General features: G+C 41.4%; 2 protein-coding genes across 3 annotated transcripts in view; both read right to left on the reverse strand.

Annotated features, from left to right (window-relative positions):
* LOC135105268 (tetratricopeptide repeat protein 39B-like) overlaps positions 1 to 27,500 on the reverse strand; it is a 137,150-nt gene that overhangs the window by 103,628 nt on the left and 6,022 nt on the right. The gene's annotated exons all lie outside the window — the stretch shown is intronic.
* LOC135105934 (uncharacterized protein DDB_G0271670-like) overlaps positions 26,944 to 27,500 on the reverse strand; it is a 3,456-nt gene continuing 2,899 nt past the window's right edge. Inside the window, exon 3 of the mRNA XM_064014663.1 lies at positions 26,944 to 27,500. This exon is cut by the window's right edge and continues 153 nt beyond it. Within this exon, the coding sequence (XP_063870733.1) occupies positions 27,366 to 27,500 (135 nt within the window). The 3' untranslated portion in view covers positions 26,944 to 27,365.

The following is a 27,500-nucleotide window of genomic DNA, read 5'->3' on the forward strand; positions in this document are numbered from 1 at the left end:
GCAAACATCGGCATCAAGTTAATTAAATCAATGAAGCATCTAAACAGCTACTCCTATTACAAACTCACGCACTGAACGATCTTATACATCCTGCAGACATTAACCCTCTTGACTAAAGTGGCAGTTTCTCAAGCTTAATAAAATGCAGATAGTACACGTTTTTTTTGTATAATTTCCAAAAGGACACCAATGAGAAAGGTAAGAATATCCAAATCCTCTTAACACCTATAGTTATACTTTTTGCTACATAAATTCTGAAGAACCCCAGTGACAAAAGAACAAGTGATACAGTAATTCGAGTTTTTTTAATACCACGTGAAATCATCGTTCAAATAAAATAAAAAGTCTCCATTAATGCACATTAAACATCCTTACCACAGGCGCTCAGTTGAACTACAGCACTGATAGAAGGAGCTTAACTCACATTACAGCCACATTACACAAGGTTGGTAGATACAAGACGTGGGATTGTCTCACTGATAAGGAGGTGCAAGGAGGGAGTAATCTCATGAGCAACTTGTGCAAACACCACCGTCAGCTCAGGCACCGGGCTGGGCAAATATTTGATCGCTTGTCTGTGGGAGTGAGGAACAGGAAGCCGAAGTGTAGACCAGTCTTGCCTGTAAGTTATTCTTATTTCTCGACTCTCTCTCTCTCTCTCTCTCTCTCTCTCTCTCTCTCTCTCTCTCTCTCTGGTGTGTGGGTAGACTAAATTCGAAGTCATTACGTAAATGCATAATTATAAAACAAAAACTTGGACATTATAATCTACACAAAAAGTCATCAATATCAGCTTTGAGTTCCTTCATATCACTGTACCAAATCACCCTTGCTATTATTATCATTGTTATTCTTGTTATTGTTACTGTTGCTGATGTAATTATTAATGTAGTTCCTCTTCTTATTATTATTCTTATTCTTATTCTTATTCTTATTCTTATTATTATCATTATTATTATTATCATTATTATTGTCCTCACTCCTCGTAATCTTGACCTGCAAAGTGACCCAGCTGGCCTTCACCGTGAACCAGGGATCGTGACGTCACACCGATCAATGGAGCAGCACTATTGATCACCACTTGGCCCTGCAGATTCCCTCTTCCCTTCCCTTCCCCCCTTTGTCCCCACTCCTCCCTTTCCATCATTCCCTTACACCTTTACACGGTCCCTTCCTTGCTGCCCACGCTGCCGAGAGAGAGAGAGAGAGAGAGAGAGAGAGAGAGAGAGAGAGAGAGAGAGAGAGAGAGAGAGAGAGAGAGAGAGAGAGAGAGAGAGAGAGAGAGAGAGAGAGAGAGAGAGAGAGAGAGAGAGAGAGAGAGAGAGAGAGAGACATGCTAACGGGAACGAACAGTCGCCACAAACACAAGGACAAATGAGGTGCTGTTATCGACTTACCCACAACCACTTTGATGTATTATAGCGCCACTCTGGTCCACCTAACAGACGGCAAGGTAATTCGTCACTACAATGTATAATATAATGAAGCGGACATTTTTTCATACAGTGTTCGCGTCCTTGGCTTTTCTGGTATAATACTACTGCTGTACGCTTCATTTGTTGCTTACCAATTTTTAAGGGAAGAAATAACTGCGACAAGGGTGGCACATTTAACCGCCTTTGCCTGTAGATCTTCTCCAATTGTTACTCAATATACGTACTAAACGTTTCATTTGTTCCGCGACTCTCTTGAGAGGAGACACAACTGGAACAATTTCATTATTAAGAATGTTGCATTGAAGCTGTCTTTGTTGGTGTCTACCTCTGCTGGATCTTCTTCAATCATTACTCAATACACTACACGTTTTATTTGTTGAGCGACTCTCTTGAAAAGAGACAAAACTGGGGCAATTTCATTATGAAGAACATTGCACTGAGGCTGCCTTTGTTGGTGTCTGGCGCCTTTGTTTCTTGCAGTATACTTCTCAATATACTGCACGTTTCATTTCTTGTTCCCTGAGACTCTTGAAAGAAGAAATGATGAGACAGTTTCCTCAGGAAGCGTGTCACAATGAAGCTCCCTTTGTTGGTGTTTGATGCTATTTATCGTGTCCAGTTTATAAAGATGGAAAACTATAAGATTACAGCAACCACACAAGAAAAGGACACAATAAGCAGATATTTGATAACGAAAGTTTTGAATGAGTATCGTGTCCAGCTTATAAAGAAAGACGGTAAACTATAAGACCACAGCAACCACACGAGTAATACGAGGGCACAATAAGCAGACATTTGAAAGTGACAATTTTGAAGTGGCATATGTTACTATACATGAAGGAAAATGAGTCACTGAGGGTCTCATTGCAACTTTAAGGGCCTCATTACATCCTGGTTCAGTTGTGGCCACAAGAGGATGTTTGTATGGGCTCAAGAAACAGCAAAAATAGGCTCGAACCCCTGATAAAGTAGACTGGACAGTGAGAAATAGACCCAACAGGTGGGTATTCGCCGGACACTAAACTGGAGAGATGAAAGAAAACATTACGGTGTCGCGTCACAACTGAACTGAACTAGACTTGCCTCGCGATTCTCCAGTCGTCACAGAGGCGCGTGTCCAAAGTCAAACTCACGTGAAGAAATAAAGAAAATGGTCTTTCTTCGCGAGACTGAAGTAGAAAAAAAAAAAAAAAACTGACAGGGGCGAGCATATAACCAGCCAGCCAGCCATGGGTTCCTTTCTTTGCTACTACACGCCTCGTCTCCTTCTGGACAGCTTATTTATTATATCCATGTCCACTTGTCAGGCTCAAGACCCCAGCCTTCGTCGCCTCGCTGCAGCTTATACAAAGAACCATATAGAGTTACAATTCCCATCCCTAGGATATCAACGTCCTAATCATATGTCCCCCTCACTTTGTCTTTGTTTTAAGTTGTGAAAGGGTTGATGTATTTAGTCAGTTCATCAGCCCAGGGATTATTCATCAACAGCCTCCATGACTCCACTTTGAGGCAAAGGCTTCCCACATCCTTCTCCACTCATTTCTGTCAGCTGCACGTCTATTCCAGGTCATTCCACCAAACCTGCGTCATTTCTCCATTCCCTATCTGCCCTGTCTTTCTTCATCCCAAGATTATTATTTTCTTACTCGAAATGTCAATCTGTTTAGCCCTTTAACACTCCAGGTAGAAATAACACCCAACAATACTTCAAACAACACAGTTCGGGAACAAAACTGACCCTGTTATTCCTGGAACCCTTGTATTTCTTTTCTTTTCTCTTTTCTTGTTATTCCTCAAGTGGCATTTAGCAGTCTTCCCTCCCCCTCGTGTACGCTTACTTAACCTTGACCTGAATATTAAGTATTAGCTCAATGGCATGACATAACGCCACGTGCAGAGGAGTGGCAAGCAGGCAGTGCTCTTCCCTCTCTGGGTGGGAATCATGCAATCCTCAAGTCCGCCGTTCGCATGCAGGGAATGTGATCGCCTGCATGGCTGTCGCAGTGCTGCTACAGGCTCACCCCAGGGATTACACGACCTCATCCCTATAAGCAGCAGAGGGTCGTGGGGTCGTATTACGCGAGAGGCAAATGTGCACTTCCCTCATGGTCGTACCGTTCTCAACCCTTTCACTGCTATGGTCGTTTTTTTGTTAACATTTAGAGCATAGTAAAATAAATATATATATGGACAGAAAAAAATGGGAGGACATGAGATTAATTTTACCTTTCCTAGATTACAGAAACTTAATTAAGAGACTGCGATGATTATAAGAAAATTTGTTCAACATTGTAACAGTTAAAAGTTTCAGCATATTACCTCGGCTACTTTCAAGAGGCACTAGCGAAAATATTACAGTTTTGAATGTTTTCGGGATTCTAGAGATAGATTAAAAAAGGAATCTCTATCATAAATGAAAACAGTCCCGGTGAGAGTGTGAATGATCACATCTTTGGTCTCTGAAAAACATTTCTGATGAGAAAAAAAATATTTAGGAATATCTGCCTTGGGCTTAGATTATAAAATAAACCTTTCCCCTTCCACTAACAATCTGCAAAGAACAATCACCCTTATGAGTTTGTGAATAAGTGCTACAATCTTCAACACAGCAAGATTCCCCAGTGATTGGATGGTCTTGTTTAATAATATGACTCTTTTTATGAGAGGGAGAGGTGAGGACCGTGCCTGCAAACTGCTCCTCTTGACCGTTTTAGCTTAACTGTCTATGCTGTCATAAATAAAATGCCGGCAGTAAAATGCCTTACGTCCATTACTGCACCGGAATTCGCTCAGATAAAACTGTCGAGCACGGCATGGAAGGACTCGAATAATCCCGTCACGTGTTCTATAATGTTACGCAAAGAAGTGTGAAGATAATATATTTTTGCAGGCTGTTCATTCATCACTCGCTGTGCCTCGGACACGGGAGCGATAAAATGTCGATATGCAAAGCCAGAGAAGAATTATGCCACCGAGGAAATTCAGTAAGCAGACCTGTCGCGTGAGGAGTCGTGTTCCTTGAATTTTTGCACCGGTCGCTCGTATCCGACACGAAAGTGATGAGCAAGGGATGATATAGTGACCTGGCTGGCGGCGGCATGGAGGGCTTGTGACGAGCAGGACGTGTAAAATATTCCGATGTCCATCTAGTGAAAGCTTGTCATGCCATTCCCAGGAGTAAGTGTCCAACAGATATACCAGACAGAACTGACAGGCATAAAGAGCAGATGACGCGGAAAAGAGCAAGAGGAGGAAAAAACTGTTAACTTCTGTAATCCAGTGCAGAACAGTCTCTCCACCAGGGAACTGGAAAGAGGATTCATGTAACACAAGCTTAGGGCGGAGTGAAAAAGGGATGTTCCAGTCAATGCTACGGACAATTTCAAGCTGAACTATATTCACTTAATACCAGTAGAAAAAGGATAGATATAGATATAAGTGTTATATGTGAGTAATTTAATATGATTTATGCATCCCATTGATCACGAGAAATATAAGACTAAGCTTTAGAAAATCCTCCAGTGGTATCCATAGTAAAAGGAAACTGAAGTAATGCCGAAAGCGATATGTATTGGACTGGTACATTGATTTATTGGTTTCTGGTGCAGCAACAAGGTCATATGGCGCCGCGTGGATAATACTTGCTGCACGAACCCGACAAACCTTAGGTGCAGCGGCAGATAAGCCATCAGAGGAAGAGCCGCCGACAATATTCGAAGTCCTGCAACCAATTCAAAGCGATTCTTCATGATAGGGACGTGCATGACAACAGAAACTTACTGACAGTGGCACAGTGACAGGGAGACCACCAGGGGAAGTGCAACCGAAGTGTTCAAAATCCTGTAACCATGTCAAAGTGAGTCCTCATGACAGGGACGGGCATTAGAGTACAGGGCTACGGCACGCTCATGATCAATAGCCGAATAATCTTTTTTCACTCACCTTCTACGTGTTTACTATTTTCTCGTAGTCTTAAGACCTCTGATCCGGGAAGACTCGATCGTCAGGTCTTGCAAGGAGAATGTCAGCTACTCGTAACTAGAGGAAGGTAAGAATTAATGTTGAAAGTTATTCGATTTACAATCTTTTTTGCTGTTGTTCTCGTCCTCTGGTAAAATTCAGAGGATTGTAAAAATGTGTTTCGATGGACACAGAGAAAAACGGAATAGGAAATTAATTTGAATAATTCTAGTAGGCTGCAGAATTATGAAACTAGTACAAAAATAACTGCGTAAAGAAGTTGAGCGTGATTACAGAAAAGATCTTCTGGTAGTGAAAGGGTTAAAAAAGACAACGTAAGTGAATGTTTATGTTGGTGGGATGTACCTTCCTACACTTAATAATGAATACAGTCTATAAACAGATGCTACACAAACACGAATAACTCAGGAAATATTGCCATGAAACTCGTGTAGGTGATGTATATATGACCTCATTAGGTGCTTATAAACCCACAAGTGTTTGAAGGAAAGGTGCAGGCGAGGATGGCTATAAATACCTTTTTCTTTTCAACAGTTTCCCTCGCGCCTGATGCACCGGTGGGCGGAGAGGAAGGATGAGGTAAACGTGCCCAAAATAAGCACTACACTAAGACGACAAAAATCCAAGCGGTGAGATCAGTGCATGTGTAACCTTTAGCTCTTTGGCTGCTACAAGTTCTTAAATTAAATAAAATTATGTAATGCACGTCGGGATCTAATTTTCAAAGAACCTAATAGCAAATTGAGCACATGCTTGTGTAAATTCTTTTAGGATCTTGTTCATTATAATCACCAGGCTTTACCTATCGACAAGTGTCTTTAGTAGTTAAAAGACTAAAAGGAGTGACAGGAGAAAAGGACTCAAAGAACCAACGCCTAAACAGCACAGGAGAAAATAAGCACGCCTTATAATATAAGAAGATAAGATCATAAGAAAATAAGGGAAGCTGCCAGAAGCCATCAAGCCTACAAGTGGCAGTCCCTGTACAAAACATAGCTCCCTATTTCCAATCATCATCCCCATCCATAAATCATGTACAAGTCTACATAAAGTAGCACTGACCTCAAATACTTGTAATTCACTACACAAAGATGGAAAAAGATATGTTTTCCTACGAGTTTCCTACGAGGACTGCCACGTGTAGGCTTGACGGCTTCTTGTAGCTTCCTTATTTTCTTACGTTCTAGGATAATGTTTGGAGAAAAGTTACATTGAAAATACAGATGTAAATGCAACACTCGAATTGGGCAGAGATTGGTGATGCTATGATTAGCGAACACTTGTAAAATGCAAGCGATGAACAGGTTGAACGTTTTGAGTGTATTCAATGGCCACTGGAGTCTCTCTCTCTCTCTCTCTCTCTCTCTCTCTCTCTCTCTCTCTCTCTCTCTCTCTCTCTCTCTCTCTCTCTCTCTCTCTCTCTCTCTCTCTCTCTCCATAAAAAGAAGAAGAAAAGTTTTGCTGCCACACGAAAGCTTTTCAACCCCTCCCCAAGGAACAAAATAGGCCTTACATTTTGTAGAGAGATTTCCTATTTTCCTTTATCAGTTTATACATTTGTCTAGTAATTAATTAATTTATTCATTCATTTATTGGGAGGATGACATTCAAACAGATTTCTTTCCACGCTAATGTAACACGACATCAAAAGCCAAATCTGTTCTGAACCTCCCGGCAACACGCGCCCTTCTTTCAGTAGGGCTCATGACACGCCGAAATTCCTAGCGAAAGTCATGCCTAATCATCTCATATACAAGAGTTAACACCAACTTCCCACCACCAACCTGCGATTACCAAGAGGCTTAGTAATGGCTGATCAACTTGCATGGATTAGACACGCCGTGACTCGCCAGCCGTATGAGCCTTGACACCAAACATCAACCGTCATTTGTGTCGGGTAACTAACATAAAAATTAATTACATAAGCTTATTAATGTTTCCTTGAATTCACTGCCAGTCAACTCGTCACTCCGTTAGTAAGTAAATGAATTAGTTAGGAAAGAATGATGATGAATTCTGGAACTCTATGTTTGACCTGCGTCTTGAAAATATTCGTCTATTGCTTTCTTTTTATTGATTTATTTAAAGGACTTTTTTTCCAGTTTTTGTTGCTTTACCCGGTTTCTTTTACGTATATATAAAGAAAAGTTACTTATTCTGCTTGACCTCCATCATGAAAACATTCTTCTTTCGTTTTTCATCCATTTATTCATTTTATTTCATTTGATTTATTTTTCTAACCAGATATTTAGCGGATTTTTTTCCCATTTTTTTGTGACCTTACACAATTTCCTTCACTTATACATAAAGAAAAATAATCTATTATACCCTGTTACTGTCACACGTAGCTTACTAATAGAAGTATACAGTTAGTAAACCATATACTGTACATGCCCTCTTTACAGACCACCCAACATCTCATCTGGTGACTGTTCTTCCTATATAACCTTATGTGATTAATTAGATTAGTCCGGAAGATTTTTTTAAGACAAGTGATTAGCCACGACGCACATAACTCATGATGTGGTTGGTCACTGGCGGGACGGATCAGGGCCAGAATAGACACATAACACTGATTGGCTGAGAAAGATTGGTGGTGAGGAAACTGATGATGGTGGTGGTAGTTGTGGTTGTGGTGGTGGTGATGGTGGTGGTGGTGGTGGTGGTGAAGAAAATCTGAGTATTACATGAGTGCTAAGTGTGATATGTTAGCGTTGCCTACAGTCTATGGTCCTGATGTGTGTGTGTGTGTGTGTGTGTGTGTGTGTGTGTGTGTGTGTGTGTGTGTGTGTGTGTGTGTGTGTGTGTGTGTGTGTGTGTGTGTGTGTGTGTGTGTGTGTGTGTGTGTGTGTGTGTGTGTGTGTGTTGGTGGGGAGAAAGCCCTGGAAAGATGTTCCAGTGTTAGTAAGGCTATAGACATGCATTAGCAGTGTGCTATTTAGCGAAGGCAATTACGGGAATAGGATTAATTTGACTGTACTCGTACGGGCTTTCAAGGACCAAGAGAACAACAGACTACGTGACAGGGAATAAGCGAACAGTGTATGCTAGCGAGGTATCAATAATGTGCTGACAATATTCACAGCTTTCGAGTAATGTTAGCACTACTGGTACGAAGTAAGAGGTGTGCTGACTGATGGTGTGCTGGTTGCTGGTGTGGTGACAGAGTTGGCACTTACAAGCATTGAACTGACAGTGTGTTGGCAATATGCTGACATTGTCGTGCCACCGATAACCAACAATATGCAAACAATGGTGGCTTTGTACTGTCAACCTTGCAGTGTTAGCAACGCATGCATTACTATAGTTCAGTGGCGGCGTGTTGGTAATGTACAATAATTCTAAAGCTAGCAATACCAGTGTCAATAATAATAAGCATGATTCACAGCCTACTTACTGCCCGGTAACAAACACTCCCCTCCCTGCTCTCTCTCCAGGCCCTGCCCTGACGCAACGGCCATCTGTGCCCCGGCTGCTAAATCACCAATGCTATCAGCAAAGACACGGCCAAGAGTGGTGGCCTGTACGTCCCCGAGTCAATAACCTTGGTACGTCCCTGTACCAACCAGTGAACCGCGAGCAGGAGCGTGAATTACACCCACACTGTACTAAGGGAAAGTCCTTTATCATACTAAGGGGAAGCAGTTAATCATACGTATACGACAAAGCCCGAACGAATTACACAATTGCTATCACAAATCAAAGAAAGAATTTATCCTCGCCGAAAAAAAGTCATTAAAATCATTGATAAATAACGAGGTTTCGAGACACAAAAGAGCTTTCCCTTCTCACCTCTAATTAATGATAATTTACACGTGCTAAAAAAATAATAATAATAATAATATAAATAAGAGTACTTTTAAGTGAAAAAGCCCGCAAACTACCCTTTAAAGAGTACATAAAATTAAAACAATACATATTCTAGAAAGTTCTAGAGTCTCATAATGTTAGTGCTGAACCTGTGTTTCCAAATCTAGGCATGGAGAGCGCAAAGAAAAAACAAATATTAGATAATAAACTGCCTTTGCTGGAAATGAGCGGGAGGAAAACAGTCGAGGCGCGCGGATGGAATTAAAATTTAGGTGATAACCGAGAGAGAGAGAGAGAGAGAGAGAGAGAGAGAGAGAGAGAGAGAGAGAGAGAGAGAGAGAGAGAGAGAGAGAGAGAGAGAGAGAGAGAGAGAAACTGCAGATGGATAAAAAAAAAATACGGTCAAGCAAGATAAATGAAGACAAACCCCTCCAAACTCTTTACCTGCCCAGTTAGCAGCGGAAGTCACGGTAATTTTCATCGTCCTTACCTGCAAACAAAAAGAAAGTTAATTAGTCATCGTAGAAACTTCTCTTTTCCACTTCCTTAATTCCTTTATCTCCTCTTACCACTCTTTTTCCCTTCTATTGTTCACCTAACTCGAACACCTTCTTTTCACCTCTTGGTTTTTCTTATTTTCTTACCTCCGTCAATGAAAGTCTCTTTTAATTTATTACCTTTACCTGTTCCCTGGATCCTTAATTTTATTGCTTATTAAATTCTTTATTTTCTCAATTCATTCTTCTTCTTTACCTTAACTGATGTTCTTCTACTTAGCTTGCTTTATTTATTTTTTTTTATTCTTACCTTCTTTAACACGTCTTGTTTTACTTACTTCTTCCCTTTATCTGTTCCCTGGCACCTTTATTTTGTCACTTGTTAATTTCTTTACTTTTTCACTTCATTCCCCTTCTTCACCTTCCCTGATGCTTTCTCACTTTTATTTTTTTCCCCTCCTCCACCAGTCCTACCTCCTCCTCTCAACCCACACACAGACGCCAGCCTCCCGGATCCTGCCCGCCTCGTATCCAGACCCCCACCGCTTGTCACTCAGGAACAAACAACAAAGCGACAGTATCAAAGGGTTTAGTGTTAAGGTTGACACTTGTGGTAACGCTACACCTCGCAGGCAACCCCGGTGTGAGGGAGAGGGTATGAGGGTGCCTGTGTGTTGATGTGGGTGTGTGTACTCGTACCTCGCCCTCTGTACACACACACCTCTCGTCTGTTGCGCTGTGGTTTATAGTTATGTAAACGTTAAGTTGTATAAATATGTGTGCCAAGTGGTATAATTAGCGTTGGGTGCTACCGTGCATCAAGAGAGAGAGAGAGAGAGAGAGAGAGAGAGAGAGAGAGAGAGAGAGAGAGAGAGAGAGAGAGAGAGAGAGAGAGATAGGAAGGAGGGAACGTATTGACATCTACCACACGTCAAGACACGCTGGAGACTGAACATAGATAACTTACTGCTACAGGCACGCAAACATAAAACAAAAGAATAACGACCATGGTAGAAACAAGTTAGAAGAACGAGAACAAAAACAAGAACAAGAACAAAAAACGAGAACAAGAACAAGAAATTTATAATCTAACCATATCTTTAAATGTTTCATCACTAAGAATATTACGTACTTTTACAGGTGACCTTTCTCTTCTACACTAAAAATACCACGTTCCTCCTAATACTTGTAATTAAAATGTTGGAAATACTGGATGTCTTAAAAACTTAAATTTATACGTTCAAAGTATCGATATTCTTTTAAAACCTGTTCATTCGGACACTACAAAAAAAAAGGGTTAAAAACACAAAAGAACGCTAAAATCACCCTTAACACAACCCTTTCAACTTCCACTGCTAAAGCAAAAAATAATGAATTCCTTGGAACAGAAACTTAGCACTTCATGAATCTTTGTGAAAATCTATTGGATTTCACTGACCTCACTTCCAGGAAAATACAACACACACACACACACACACACACACACACACACACACACACACACACACACACACACACACACACACACACACACACACACACACACACACACACACACACACAATATGATTGGCCTAACACCCTCAAGCTCCGTGCTAATCCCAGGCACCAACTCTACAAAGCCTTGCCGAGCACTCTGTAAACACGGCAGCAAACCTTTGTAAACACACCAACACCATGAAGGGTTCTGAGGGCGAGCGACAAACACTGGTAAGAGTCCAAAAATATACTATGCAATACAACGCAACACACCATATAAGTCACAGTATTACACCATATACTACCATCGTACCACATCATACACCACATATTACATTACACCACATAACACACACCGCAACCTATCACACTATACAACACAATATATCATATCATACTACATAATAAACCCAATACAACACACCACATCACACCACATAGCACAGAACACAGGTCATCATATTGCACCACGCACCACATGCCTTGCTTAAGTAGTACACGAAAATGAGAAATCTTTAATCCTTTTACTGCTAATAATACTTATTATTTCATTTGAGTGACACTTGCAACCTTACTAATCACCAATTATATTCAATAAACTTGCCATGAGGGATACGTTTCAATATGATCATATAAATTCTCACAAGACCAAGGTCAAGGTGTAAATATTGGTAAACAAAATTATTTACAAGCACGAACAAACGCCAGCAATAAATGGCAAATGAACAAATGAAGAGCAGAGAGCGAGTACCTCCACCCAAGGGCACCAGTGACTTGCCAGCGACCTTGCCTCAGCCGACCAGCAAGGGAAATCCCCACACAACACTGAGCCCGTGAGGAGGGAATCCCTAACGAGAAATCTAGAGACCGTTAAAAAATCCTGGATATCCGGATCGACTTTAAATTTAATCAGTTGTTCGTTGTCCCAAAGCCAATCTTCCCGCTGAATTGTAGTGAAATCCCTTGATAACTTGAAATGTCTTCCAAACAGACAGACAGACAGACAGACAGACATCAAGACGATATTATGGAGCTCTAAAACCCTAAAACTTAGTGGTGAATATATATAAATACAACTCTATCTCCGCCAATGAAGTACAAATATACACAAGCAACTCACACACAAAAGAATAATAGTAATACTAAAATAAAAAATAAAGTTGAAAAAAATAAGGAAACACAGGAGATGTTCTCTCAACCAGTACAAACAAAAAGAAGTCGTTATCAAACACATTTCTTTTCAACTTACACCAACACATTTCCCTTTATAAAGTTTGTGTCCAGCAGCGGCCTGACCACCCCGCCCCAACTCCCTCCCTGCTTCTTAAGGAATACATTAACCTTTCGCTCTAAATCTCCATTCCTCCTTCTCTCCTACAGCGCTGGCACTGTTCAAGACTGTATATTGTTATTCTTCATCTGCCTCACTCTCTGGTCATCGTGAAAGAACATTAGTGGCAAACAGAAGCATTATAGTTGTGTTAGGATATGGATAGGGATGGAAAAAGAGGAGGAAAGTCGCGATGTATAAGGATTGGGACGTGAATGTCTGTCAGGTCGGGGCCATGAATAAGATTTGTTATGCAAAACAAAGAAGTGGGTCAAGTTAATTCTCTTCGATCTCAACTAAATTCGACCCTTTATCCCCGGAATACGGATTGGGTCGAAGAGCTTGCATGAGGGAACACACACACACACACACACACACACACACACACACACACACACACACACACACACACACACACACACACACACACGTAAGCATGCGAATGTGTGTCATGGAGTTAATTAATTTATTGGTTTTAGCACAGCAGAGCACAAAGAGGGAGGAGGAGAAATGGCACAAGGAGAGAAAGAAAGGGGGGGAAAGGCACATCACATGGATAAGGAGCAGCTCTTGAGGTCACCAGGATCATTACTAATAAGACAATATACATTATTATCACATTACAACACACACTCCCGCCCCTGGCTTTCCAGCACCGTGCACCTTCTGTCATGTCTGGCTACAGTCTCTTTTGTTCTATTCTGCCTTTTCTACTCTCTTCACTTCTTCTACACGCATTTTGAAAGTTGTAGTAGTAGTAGTAGTAGTAGTAGTAGTAGTAGTAGTAGTAGTAGTAGTAGTAGTAGTAGTAGTAGTAGTAGTAGTAGTAGTAGTGGTAGGAGTAGTAATAGTAGTAGTAGTTTCGCAGACTCTTCTTATACATATGAGTAGGTACATCAAAACGTCTCCTCCTCCTCCTCCTCTTCCTTCTCATTCTCCTCCTCCTGCTCCCCCTCCTCCTCTTCCTCCATTTTTTTTTTATTTCCAACCTTCTATTTCTTTTTTCACGTTCTTTTCATCAAATACCGGCTCCTTCTCCTTCTTCCTTTCCTACTTCACACTCCCTTCTTCTCTTCTTAATCTTTAATCTCCTTGTCATTCTCTTATTTCCTGTTATGGTCCGCTCTCTCTCTCTCTCTCTCTCTCTCTCTCTCTCTCTCTCTCTCTCTCTCTCTCTCTCTCTCTCTCTCTCTCTCTCTCTCGGGAAGTTGTGGCTGCCAGTGGCTAACGAGACAGCTTCAAGACGCCATTACTTGTTATCCGTCTCGCGTATGAGGAAAGTCTTCTACAAGTTCCCCTTTGCGACACACGCGCCGTCACTTGAAAACATACATACGTACATACATCTCCAGACCAGCTTATGACGTGTTCTTGTGTGAGATGTGTGACTCCGCAGACCGATATATCTATAACTTCTACCATTTTATTACTGTTGCCATCACTCATCACCGCTTACCTTCTACCAGTCTGATATGACTACTACTACTACTACTACTTTTCCACTATCATGATTTTATCCACTGCAACCCGCCATCACCACTGTCATCTCTCACCCTGCTACCTATAACACCAAAGCACCATCACCTCTCATCCTCCTCGTCCACCACCAACACCACCGAAAACCACCAATATTCACTTGCTACTACGTGGCACTCACAACACCGTATCCACCACCACCACCACCACCACCACCAACAACAACACCTACTTAATTTTCTACCGTAGTAACCTTACATCAAATGGAAAAGGAACAGGAAAATAAAACGAAATAAGAAGAAAAACGAAAAAGGAAGAAATTAAGGAAGAAGAGAGAGAAACTATGCAACATGATGGTCATGACACTACAAGAGCAAAGCATCATTATTTCTCATGTACCAATCGACCAAACACAAACTAACAATGTTTACCTACCACTAATATACATTCTCACCATCAGTACCTCAACACCACGTCCTCCAGTGCCGTAACACACAGCACAGCCGCTCATTACCACTACCATTCACTGTCAAAACGCTGAGGCAAGAAATGAAGAGTAATGAGGCACGCGTCACAGTTGTAAGTTCACACGCTGTCTGGAGGTACCGTTAAGAGAATATACGAGGTTTAAGAAGACGTACGGCAACGTTTACATTCTTCCCACGGGCGAAAGGTGAGGTAGTGAAGCGCTCGCCAAACTCCCGCAGGTACAGACCGTGGAAAAGCCTATCAAATGTATATCAGGGGTGTCTGAAATGCCTTATGATTACAGTAACAACGCCAGACTCTATGTACTCCAGATGCCATTATTACGAAGATTGTGAAGACGCTATTTCACGGTTTTTTGCACCCATAACAGCGAGACTCATCAAATAACTTCTCTGAGAACTCTTTGGGTGTAATTAGTGTAGATAGTGTAGAGAGTACCTGAGGCAATTAATGAATAAATTAAAAGTATTTCTGAGTATCAATTGTCGTTCAGAGGCCGCGACAAATATTGTGATGAGTATTGTATAACTGTATCTCCGTGTGTGCTCTGTATTTTTCCTAACTATAAACACTAAGGCAAACTCCGCATTTAACGGCAGTAGAAGCTACATTACGCATACAGTATACACCGCGTCTCCATAAGCTGCGAGAACGCCTGGCTTCCCACAGCCTGCGAAACATTCTGATGGTAGATGCCCGGGTAATCCCTAGAGGGAGAGTGGGATGCACGCCTGGGGTGGGAAAGAACACAAGTCCTAGCGAGGCAAAGTGGGGCCTGGCCTATTACAGGAGGCATATCAGACAGACTCATGAAGTATACGCGAAATGCAAGAATGAAGTCGTGAAATTCTCGTGGATGTAGTTGTTGACCTTTCTGGTGTCGCCCCGCCGTGGCCTTGCTAACGCGGGGCAACACCCGGAGACACGCGGCATGACTGGTCCATATAAGAATTAGTAAACACTTTCCCCTGACTTTGTCCGGGGAAGACGAGCACGGAAGCCTCATGTAGATGCAATTCGGGAACTGCAACTACTTGTATGAGTAAAGAAGCACCGACGCTCTAGCTTTGTAGATCAGCCTCCACGTGGTGAGTCTTCTAACGGGCGCCACATCAGAGATCACAAAGCTTTTCTCACAACATCAAAACGCATCGAGACAAGCACATAGGGAGGCTACTTTGCTTATAAAAGGGTAAAGACAACGAAATACCTGCAGATACAGAAGTGTCCATAAGAAGCAGAGCGTTTGACCACTAAAGAGTATACAATTACTAAGTTTTGTCGCTGAGTCATGAATATTAAAAATCTTTCGACAGCCACATGCCTCGTGCCAAACAGCTGAGACCACACTAAATTTTATTGACTTATACACATACTCATAAATCAATATAAAAAAAAATTCTACTACCATCAGCAGTACTTGTTACACGCCACAGGCTGCCCGCAACACACCTGTGCACCACATCGACCACACATCAATACAAGCAACGCAACCACACGCAAAAAAAAAAAAAAAACAAGACCTGTGCACCACCACACCACAACACAAGCAACACAACCTCAAAAACAACACCTTTACATAGCATCCCCGCACCACAACGCTAGCAACACACAGGCACCAACACAAGCAAGGCACACTTCCTATCCACGAACACCGCAATATCTCCTTTAAGTCTTGAGCCTTTATATCTGGTAATCAAAGCTGAAGGTTTCCAATAATTATTCCACTTAGGCAACTTAATCTCCGGCCATAATTATCTGAGATCATCTTCAAATAATTGGCGGAATATTCAGATTTAAACATCATCCTCCCTCAAAGTCTGCCGATAATTGCACGTCCAAGTCAGTTATCCGCGTTTCCCCAAAAGTGCTGATCACCTCAACGCAGGCTGGGGGAAATTGTACTTTTTTTTTCCCTAAATACTATTAACATACACTGGGAGAAACTGTATATTTTATTATGAATTTCTTCCTTTAAACTTAACATGAAAATAAAGCATGTAAAAAGGATGAGATGCAAATACGTTTTATCTTCCAATGCAGTTAGTTTCAGGTACACAGTGCCAGGAGGCTCCGATGTGGCGGAGGAGGAGGAGGAGGAGGAGGAGGAGGAGGAGGAGGAGGAGGAGGAAGGAAGGAAGGGAAAAAGGAATGTGCTTCAGACAAACAGCTTGTACAAAAAATAACCCCAAGACCACACACACACACACACACACACACACACACACACACCAAGATGTACTCAGTCACCTCGCCACTTTAACAAGACCTAGTAAGAAGCATGAAGGGGCGGGAAGCTGCGGGAGGAACGGAAGCGACAGGAAATTTTATAGAAGAGACGAGAAGAACCGAATGAAATGAATAAGAAGTTGGAAAAGATGGAAAACTGAGAGATGAAATATGAGAAATTAGGTGAACGAGAGGAGTTTGACGGAGACAGGAGGAGGACAGGAAGAGGGGATGCTTGGGTCAATATCTCTCCTTGCATCCAATGACGAGCAGCCCTCAAGCACCACTCAAGCATCACCATTAAAACAGACACACACGCGACTGTCATGACACGGCTAAGTTTGTCCCGCCGTCTTTTTGTGTCCTGTCCGTCTATCCACGTGCCCTGTTGATGTTCTGCGGCGCTAAAACTTTGCTATCAATTCCACAGCCTCGCCTGTCAACCACACGGCGGCTTGAAGGCACTCGATTGCAGTTTCGGGACTTAATGGCACTCCTCTGGCTTCACTTAAGGAACCACGTCACCAAGGCACCACTTAACGGCAGTAAAAAGAATTCCCTCTCTCGATTGCATGCACTCAATCGCACTTAAAGAAGTTTTTTTTTTTTTACTTTAAGATTTAAGTGTACTCCTCTGACCTCACTTAAGGAGCCACGTCACTTGGATTCCACATAAGGGCAGTAAAATTCCTCCTCTCGATTTCGTGCACTTAAGGAAGCAAAAGAATAGCACTATGTCCCTGAACGTATTCTATCGCACTTAAGAATCATTTTGGGACTTAAGTGCATTCCTCTGCCCTCACTTAAGGAATCACGTCACCTAGGCAAAACAAAGAAAACTCTTATCGATTTCATGCAATAAGGTCCCAAATTCAGAAAAGCTTTGCCCTCTCAACACGACTATTTTCAAAGGCCACAGAAATGATTAACCAGGACCTCAAGAATGTTTGTCCTTTTAACAATGTATAAATCTTGTTCATCTGTCTCTAGAACCAAAAAATAAATAAATAAATAAAAAATCCTGTGAGTTTAACTAAGATCTTTTTAAAAGTAGTGGAGGTGCGGCGCAGAAGTGTTTCAGAATACTGGTACGGTCCAAGCAAGCAAGAGAAGAGACCTGTAGTAAGTCCCTGAAAGTGTAAACAAAAAACGTGTTTCCTGTAGTGTAAACAAGCGATGTGTATCTTCACCGGAAGCAAACACAAGCCGCTTCCTGAAATACGCTGGAAATGCGCTGTAATTATATATCAAGCATATTCCGAGGCATTAATTGAGGCGGGCCTGATCAATGCCAGCTGTAATGCGTGCGGGTTTATGTTCACCGTAACGAAACGCAAATACATAGAGCAGCCAATTTGTGTTTGTAAGTGTCACAGAAATTAATAGTCACATGTCATATTCATTGTTGTTATTATTATTGTTATTACTTACTACTACTACTGCTACTACTACTACTACTGATACTACTACAACTACTACTACTACTACTACTACTACTACTACTACCACTACTACTACTATTACTACTACTACTACTGCTACTACCACTACCACTACTATTACTACTACTACTATTACTACTACTACTACTAATGATAATAATAATAATAATAATAATAATAATAATAATAATAATAATAATAATAATAATAAAAATAACAATAAAAATAATAATAATAATAATAACAACAACAACAGTTGTAGTAGTACTAGTATTAGCATAGTAGTATCAGTAATAGTACTAAATGACGGTATTAGTAGTCGTGGTGGTGGTGGTGGTGGTGGCGAGTGAGGATGAACGACAAAGCAGCACACGAAGCTGTTTGGAACGGTTGGCGTGGCGGTGAGCGGGAGCGGTGCCAGGTGACTCACGCTGCCCCGACACCAAGGCGGGTCACTGCCACTGCGCCTTATCAGTCAAGAAAATATTGAATACCACGAGATAAACAACAGGAAGGAAGACTATTAATTTCGATTTGAATTTAGAACACCACACGAATATATGTTCCATTCATGATGAATCACGAGCACAGACACCATTTAAGATGACAGTAAGACATAAGCCTAGATATCTGTATCACAACAGTGAAACGCGGTAGTCTATGAGTTTACCTTACATGCATGAGCCGTCACCTCAACCCAAGGTCACGGATAAGAAAACAAGCCTGGTATTCGTTCCAACATTCAGGCGAAAGTGAAAGCGAAAGAGTCCCGTAAGTCCCGGGAAAGCTTGAGCATTGCATTTCACAAATGTGCCTCCACCTGGCAAGTAAGACCAACTGCAAAAGAAGTCACTTTCAACACCAACCAACAGCGATTTGATCTTGGAATTATCTTGGTCTCATAAAAGCAAGTGTCAGAATTTCATGTGTGCACATACAGTCTCATTCCTTTGTCGCTTTCTAGGTGAGTGTGATGCTCATCTGAAGGTCCAGTCAGTGTCCACGTCAAAGCAGTCTATCATTCTCCTAAACATCTCGTAGTGCCTCTTTTTCCCCGTATTCTTCCCTCCACATAAGTCACGCATACCAGATATCACAATGCCACATTTATTCGCATTTCCTGTGATCATAAAAATAGACCAATGACTAAATTCTAAGGTTTGTTGTCTGACTGATATAAGACGCCGCAACAACAGGTTCATCTGGCGTTACTAAGAGGCAGAAAATTTGTTTGTTGTGATTATCCTTGATTTTACTATTTTATCTTACGACTTCAAGCGTTGCCGCATACACTGATCAAACGCTGCCACAGATCGGAAGTGACTTAAGGGAAAGGACGACCTGCGATGGAGTGTTTCAATGCGATTGGCTGTAAGATACCGGCGTCCAAACACAAAGGAGACAATGAACTTCTCTTGGCTCGGCGCCGCAATAGAGTGACATAATCCTGGCGAAGACGACTTCATTCTCGTATACGAGTATCTTAGGGCGGTCTTGGGTCGCTTGGCTGTAAATACTGGCAAGTCTGACGCCGCAGGGTTCGTGAGGGACGCAAGATCACATGGACTAGTTAGCTAGCGACACAAAGCGATGTGAAATATGATGGTGTGAACAGTGCAGCAAAACTAATGATGCTGGGTTGCAACCTCTCTCTCTCTCTCTCTCTCTCTCTCTCTCTCTCTCTCTCTCTCTCTCTCTCTCTCTCTCTCTCTCTCTCTCTCTCTCTCTCTCTCTACAACAAACCATTAATCTTGTCACCTGACGATGCCATCAGGAGTGTGTATCCAACAAGTATACATCCGGCCTATCTGAACACTACTCGAGGGCTGCTTTTCCCCCGTAGGTTAGTGACACTCGGAAACCCTTCTCCTCTTATCTCTGCCTAATTCCGGGCGACAACCAGGGAGGGGACGTGGATGAGGAAGTGTATGAGAGATGACGTGTATCTTCCTAGTGCAAGGGAGTGTGACATTTGTATACCTGCCATAGGAGAGATTTATTACAGCCTGCATTGCATGTCCGGAACTGTTGCAAAAAGGGTAGGAGAATGAAAAGAATGCATCTCGAATACTGGCTGTCATGATGCAGGTGAGCAATGACCGGACGATTAATGTAAATAGATGCATTTATCCTTGCTCTCTCTCTCTCTCTCTCTCTCTCTCTCTCTCTCTCTCTCTCTCTCTCTCTCTCTCTCTCTCTCTCTCTCTCTCATATGAAAAAAATATCTTTCCTCTTATTTTTAAAGTGTTCTTGCTATCAGAAATGCATTTCATTGATCAGTTTATTGTATTTATCAATTGCTTCCTTTTTTCAAGTTTTGGTACGAAGACTTTGAACGTATACAGTACCATGAGTTAAAGCATTAAGCAAAAAAATATGTACATCCTGCTATACCTAGACTCAATTTAAGAACATAAGAAAATAAGGGAAGGTACAAGAAGTCATCAGGCCTACACATGGCAATGCCTGTATAAAACATGCCTGTCTGTTTTCCATCTACCATCCCCAGCCGTAAATTTGCTTAATGTTTTAAACCTCTGAACTGAATCAGGACTAACAACCTGATCATTGAGTCCATCCCGTTGATCTACCACACTTTTTTGAAAACCAGTTTCTTTTTTTTTTTTTTTTTTTTTAGCTCTATCAAACTGTAGCCCGATATTCCTTGTCCTATTTACTACACCTGATATTAAAGGTCATAATAATCCACCAGCACATTTTCTAGTCACACTTCGGGGAAATCAGGGGATATTCTCCCGTGAATATTTCAAGCAGCTTACGAACATTTCCCATCAAAAAACATGGAGGAAAAATATGAAGGTCCACTTACACGTATGCATCTATTCTATTAACAGGTAATCCCCCTGCACCACTAAGCCCAGCAGGGAGCACCGCCCCTCACAGTATTTGGGCTCTGGGACTTAAGGGCTGCGAGCGGATATAAGCAGGCAGGAGGCAGTAACAGGAGGGAATGAGTAACAGCGAAAGGGAGGAAACAGTCAGAGGGAAAATGGTTCGTAAGGCAAACGTATTCCACAGGCGACAAGCACTAATAACAATGGATGAGCGTCCAACAAAGGGAAGCGTTCCATATGTAGGAAACGTTTCAAATAACATATAAACGTTTCGCATCTAAAAACGTTCCGTGGACGAGGCAAATGTCCCAGATAGCAGGTCAATGTTCCCAATAACGGAGAAACGTCCTATATCAACGAACTTTCCAAACGGTAAGCAAGTAATACAGATAATATGTAAACGCTCTACATGATAAAACGTTCTAATGACAAACATTCCAAATAATACTCACACGCCCTACATGACAAAACGTTCTAAATGGAAAATAAACGTGCCAAACAACAGATAAGCGTTCTACGAGAAAACGTTCAGTGGTGGAGGCAGACTTTCTAGAGAACACCAAACGTTTCTGTGCAAGGCCAACATTCCAGGAGGATGGGGAAAAAAAATCTTGTGTCCAAAAAGTTCAAACCGATAGCACACAACAGGAGCTAACGGCGCTGCGTTCATTTACACTGAGGGAATGAGTGTAGCAGCGGCGACTCCCTAACTGAAGCGAGCCAAACAAAAGTCTGCACTCTGGAAGTTACGTGAATTGAGGCTCGGCTGTCCGGCGCGCTGGATCCTTAACTTTTAAGCGTGCAGGACAAAAGTGTGTAACGTGAAGTAAAACAAGAGGAAAGAACACGACTGAAAATGTGAAAGTTAAATTAGAACTCAATATGAGATTAAACATGAAGACTCGAGTAAATGCGAAGTCAAATATGACGAATGGACATAAAGTTAATAGGCAGCTAATTGTTATGAAAAAAATAAAATAAATAAACGTAAACTAATTGGATAAAGTCTGAACTCATAGAACAGATAAAGTTTTAATTAACTCATAGAATAATAGCTTTTACCCAGAGTCAACACAATTACTTTCACAAAGCTACCCTTCACATACCAACATGAACGTTACAACGCACACAACACTCGCTGATTCAGTGGGATCGTGTCAAATCGTGTCTATAACATAAGAGAAACTGCACGAAACCAGCAATCCTATAAGTGGAGAAAAAAAAAATATATATATATGGGCCTCCCGCTCACCAGATAGGGTTCAATATTCCTGATTTTCGCGTATAAGTCAAGTGCGAGAGTGTTGTATACGTAGAGAGGTCATGGTGTCCGCGTCTTATAACAAAATGCACTGCTCACAATATTTTTCCGTTCTAGTTTTACTGCATGTCAGACTTCAATCTTATTAACCTACATGCGTGTGAATAAACTTCGCTTTAACGCTTACTCCGCCAGTTTTAGTTAAGAGAGGACGACAATTCTGGATATGTCTGAATTGACGTCGAGAGTAATTCATACGAGGCGGGCGTGGCACTGTTGAATGTGTTACTAAGGTACACTCATTTGCCGCACGAAGACCCAATCAAGCATACATTCACGAGGCAAGAGTGCAATTATATAGTTATAGTGCTTCTCTTCTTTTGGTTTGGGGAGGGGGAAGGGTGTGTGTGTGTGTGTGTGTGTGTGTGTGTGTGTGTGTGTGTGTGTGTGTGTGTGTGTGTGTGTGTGTGTGTGTGTGTGTGTGTGTGCATGGTAAATGACTACATAGCTGAGTAGTATACAATCAATAATTTCCATCACACACACACACACACACACGCACACACACACACACACACACACACACACACACACACACACACACACACACACCCTTCCCTCCCCCCAAACCAAAAGAAGAGAAGCACTATAACTATATAATTGCACTCTTGCCTCACACACACACACACACACACACACACACACACACACACACACACACACACACACACACACACACACACTCACTCACTCACTCACTCACTCACTCACTCACACACACACTCTCTCTCTCTCTCTCTCTCTCTCTCTCTCTCTCTCTCTCTCTCACACACACACACACACACACATCCATTACGTCATGTTTCCAAGCTGGTGTTCCCTCATTTGCTTCACACTCTTTCATTAACCCACCCAAAGTCAAGCAAGGGAGGGGTCAAAATAAAGAAGGTAAAAAAAAAAGCGTGGGGATGGGAGGAAGAGCAAGGTCGGCACTACACCTTAAAGAGGAGAGTAATTAAGGCAAGTGTGAAGTTAACGTTACTCGTAGGCCTTCGCTTCCTCCCCTCCATACGGACAAAAGGGCCTATCGATCCCTATGCCTAACGCTAAGCCGTCTTTTTAATGCTTTTCCAGTGCTCTCACCGCCCCCCACTCTTAGGTCCTCATCCCTCTGTTTCCAGGCACTCTATTCTGCGTCCTTTTCTGTCTTCGTGTCTTCGCTTTCTGTGGTGTTTTTTAACTTTTTATTTCTATTGCTATTCGTTTGTTTTTTCCTCTATATATTTTTCTAGTTCTTTATCCTTCATCGTTTATTTTTCTTTTATTATCCCATCTTATTTCTCTGTTTTTTTTTTCATTTTTTACTTTCACTATTTTTGCTCCCCCTTCGTTTTTTTTTCTTTTTTGTTTATCTTAGTTTTCAACATTTTTTTTTATCTGTTTCTACTTTTCGTCATTTTCTTCATTTTCGTATTTTTTTTTTACTCATCTTAATCTATTTATACTCTTTTTCCTCTCATTTCTTTTCTTAGTTATTTACCTTCCTTTATCTACGTAGTCTTATTTATCTCCATCCTCATTTCCTTTCACCTTGTTACTCTTCTAATCATTCTTCTCTCATCCTACTCTCACGATTCTCTTTTCCTCTGATGTTCTTACCGTTCCATTCCTTTGCTTATAATATCTGTTCCTACCAATAATATTTTCTGAACCCTTTTACTGCTATTTGACACAACTTTCCTTAAATATTAACCATTCTAATAAGACATTCTCTGATATACAGCCACCTCCAAACACTGTACTATCTAGAAACTGCAAAATCTATTCTTTCTTATTCCTTTCTTTCTTACAGATGCTCAAAAAGATTCCATGCATTGCTTTCAGTACGGTGAATTATTATTATATTCTTCGCCTTTGCGTCTCTCGGTTCTGATCAGACAGTAGCGTAGATTTTCACTAACAGTCTCGTTGGTGCTAACAAGTCTATCTCTTTTTCCTCCTCCTTCTGCTCCTCCTCCTCTAATCATACCTATCACCACTGATCATCTTTGTCCCTGATTCACTCAGGTTTAAGCGAACATTCATCTTCCAGTCTTATTTGCTTAACTTTTGTTCCTGTCTTCCTTCAAATCGTTTCCATAAGAAGCGGGATATCGTTATATTCTATTATTATTCTTCCTCCTTTCTTTCCTAAGCGTCTGACTTTCCTCTTCATTTGCGTTCAATTGTCTTTCTTTTATGACTTTTCCTGTGAGAGAGAGAGAGAGAGAGAGAGAGAGAGAGAGAGAGAGAGAGAGAGAGAGAGAGAGAGAGAGAGAGAGAGAGAGAGAGAGAGAGAGAGAGAGAGAGAGAGAACAATTATGAGGATTGGTGATAGGAAGATGATATTGGGTAATTCAATATTGTTTACCTAAACGATTACACATCGATCATCTTAGAGAGAGAGAGAGAGAGAGAGAGAGAGAGAGAGAGAGAGAGAGAGAGAGGAGAGAGAGAGAGAGAGGAGAGGAGAGAGGAGAGAGAGAGAGAGAGAGAGAGAGAGAGAGAGAGAGAGAGAGAAATACAACACTAACATTAACATCACTTCACTCTTCTCTCTATCCTTTCATTCTCCCTTCTTTTTTCTTTTATTTAACCTGCGACCCTCTCCACCCTAACGACCTCTTACCTGGCCATCACTTACCAGGTAGACCTTAGTCCCTCCCCTCCCCTTCCTTCCTTTTCCCTTCCCTTCTCTGTCCTCCTACAACCTACCACGCCCTCTGATAAACATTGCAGGGATGGGAAGATAGAAAGTTTACGAAGGGAAATTGAAAAGGGGGAAGGAAGGAAAGATGGAGGAGAGGGAATGGAGGGACGGATGGAGGGTAGGGAAAGGGCGTTAATGTTATTTCCTCACCCAATCAAACACTTCGTTCCTGTTTCCCTTGTCGCTTCCTACGTTTTTCCTCTTCTTTTTCCTCCTCCTCTTTTCCTCCTGTTCTTATTTGGTCTCGGTTCCCATTTCCTCACTTTCACATTGTTTCCTTCTTCTCGTTTTCATATTACAGCTTTCACTATTTTGTTCTGTTTATCATTTTCTGTTCACACAGCACTTTCCTTCCTCAGTTTTCCTTTTTTTTCCTTGGTCTGTCTATCTGTCTGTCTGCCCGCCATCCTCTCTCTCTCTCTCTCTCTCTCTCTCTCTCTCTCTCTCTCTCTCTCTCTCTCTCTCTCTCTCTCTCTCTCTCTCTCTCTCTCTCTCCGTAATCCACAGTGACATTTCTCTGCAACACACGACATTAATAGCAAATCTTCCAAACCCCACATGACATATCAAAATATTAAAAAAATACAAAATACAAAACACTCACAACCCGCCTGGGATACTGACAAAATTAACCTTACGAACAATCTTATGCCTCGTTAGATTACTATTCATAGCGCGCTTGTTCATAGCCAGAAAAAAACCTCTCTCTCTCTCTCTCTCTCTCTCTCTCTCTCTCTCTCTCTCTCTCTCTCTCTCTCTCTCTCTCTCTCTCTCTCTCTCCTGACCCTCTGTCTATTGGGGAAACTGGCAGGAATTGATCCTTAAAAAAAAAACGAAAAAAATTAATGAAAATATAATAAAAAGCAGCAGTTTTACATTCACTTAAATTAGAAATCATATTTCAAAGTACAAATTTCCGCAAACGTCAAGTAGGAATAAGAATACGATACTGGAATAAGAAGCAGATACAAAACTTAGTACGTACGAACTGCTTAAGATTCTTCATTAGTTCAAAAGAGTTTAACTGTAAGGACGAAGAATGCAATGGGCAAGACACATGGAGAGAAAAAGAAAAGCAAGGACGACAGTGATCGAGGCAAAGTACAATAGGATAGTAAAGAGGGATCAATAAAGTTATGAGAAATCTTTATTCTCTCTCTCTCTCTCTCTCTCTCTCTCTCTCTCTCTCTCTCTCTCTCTCTCTCTCTCTCTCTCTCTCTCTCTCTCTCTCTCTCTCTTTCTGTGTGGTGATCTTGATGACGAAGCCAAAAGAAGGATTGTGATTATGTGAAAGCAACCCCATAATCGACAAAGCGCGCGCGCACGCACGCACGCACGCACACACACACACACACACACACACACACACACACACACACACACACACACACACACACACACACACACACACACACACACACACACTCAGTCCTCATGAGAGATTAAAGTGCTTTTCCAGTTGTCAGTGAATTTAAATATCCCCTCCCCCCAAAAAAAAGTATATATATATATATATATATATATATATATATATATATATATATATATATATATATATATATATATATATATATATATATATATATATATATATATATGAATGAAAAGTATATAGTAAAATTCGTGATGACAATACAGTAGACTGAATTTTAAAGCCACTCACAGCGTTACGAGATCTAGGTTTATCATCAGCAATCTCTCTCTCTCTACTCAACCAGCTTCTGTTTTATACTCGCATCAGGAAAGAGTACAAATACCAATACAATACAGTCTCCATACCTAAAGTAATGATAGTAGTTATTGTTATTGAAGTTGTGACTAGAGTTTGAGTAATAACAGTACTGATCGTAGTTGTAGGAGTTGTACAAATTGTAGTAATAATAGTATAGTAGTAGTAGTAGTAGTAGTAGTAGTAGTAGTAGTAGTAGTAGTAGTAGTAGTAGTAGTAGCGGCAACAACAACGACATCAACAGTAGCAGAAGCAGTAGTACTAGGAGGAGGAGGAGCATCATTGTGTCCATATGGACACAATGGCAGCAGCAGCATTAGGTGTAGTGACAACAGCAGCAGCCACACAATGGAGCACGTGAGTGAGTGAGATAAGAGCACAATATACCCTTCGAGTGAGCCAATGAAGGGTACTGAAAGAAGACCCCGGAACGCTGCCCGCTGTGAGGAGGAGGGGAAGGCGGAGGAGAAAGAGTACAAGGAAAAAGAAAAAAAGAGGACGAAAACTGTGTTAATAGCGACGGTGTATTGCAAGGAAAAGGAGGAAAAGATAATTGAAAAGACAAGAAAGAGGAGAACTAATATGAAGAGGAAATAGGATCAAAACTGCCGTGGAAATAATAGTAGCCAGAAAGAAGAAGAAAAAGAACAAGAACAAGTAGTAGTAGTAGTAGTAGTAGTAGTAGTAGAAGTAGTAGTAGTAGTAGTAGTAGAAGTAGTAGTAGTAGTAGTAGT

The sequence above is a fragment of the Scylla paramamosain genome, chromosome 1 (assembly GCF_035594125.1).
Source record: "Scylla paramamosain isolate STU-SP2022 chromosome 1, ASM3559412v1, whole genome shotgun sequence".
Taxonomy (NCBI): Eukaryota; Metazoa; Arthropoda; class Malacostraca; order Decapoda; family Portunidae; genus Scylla; species Scylla paramamosain.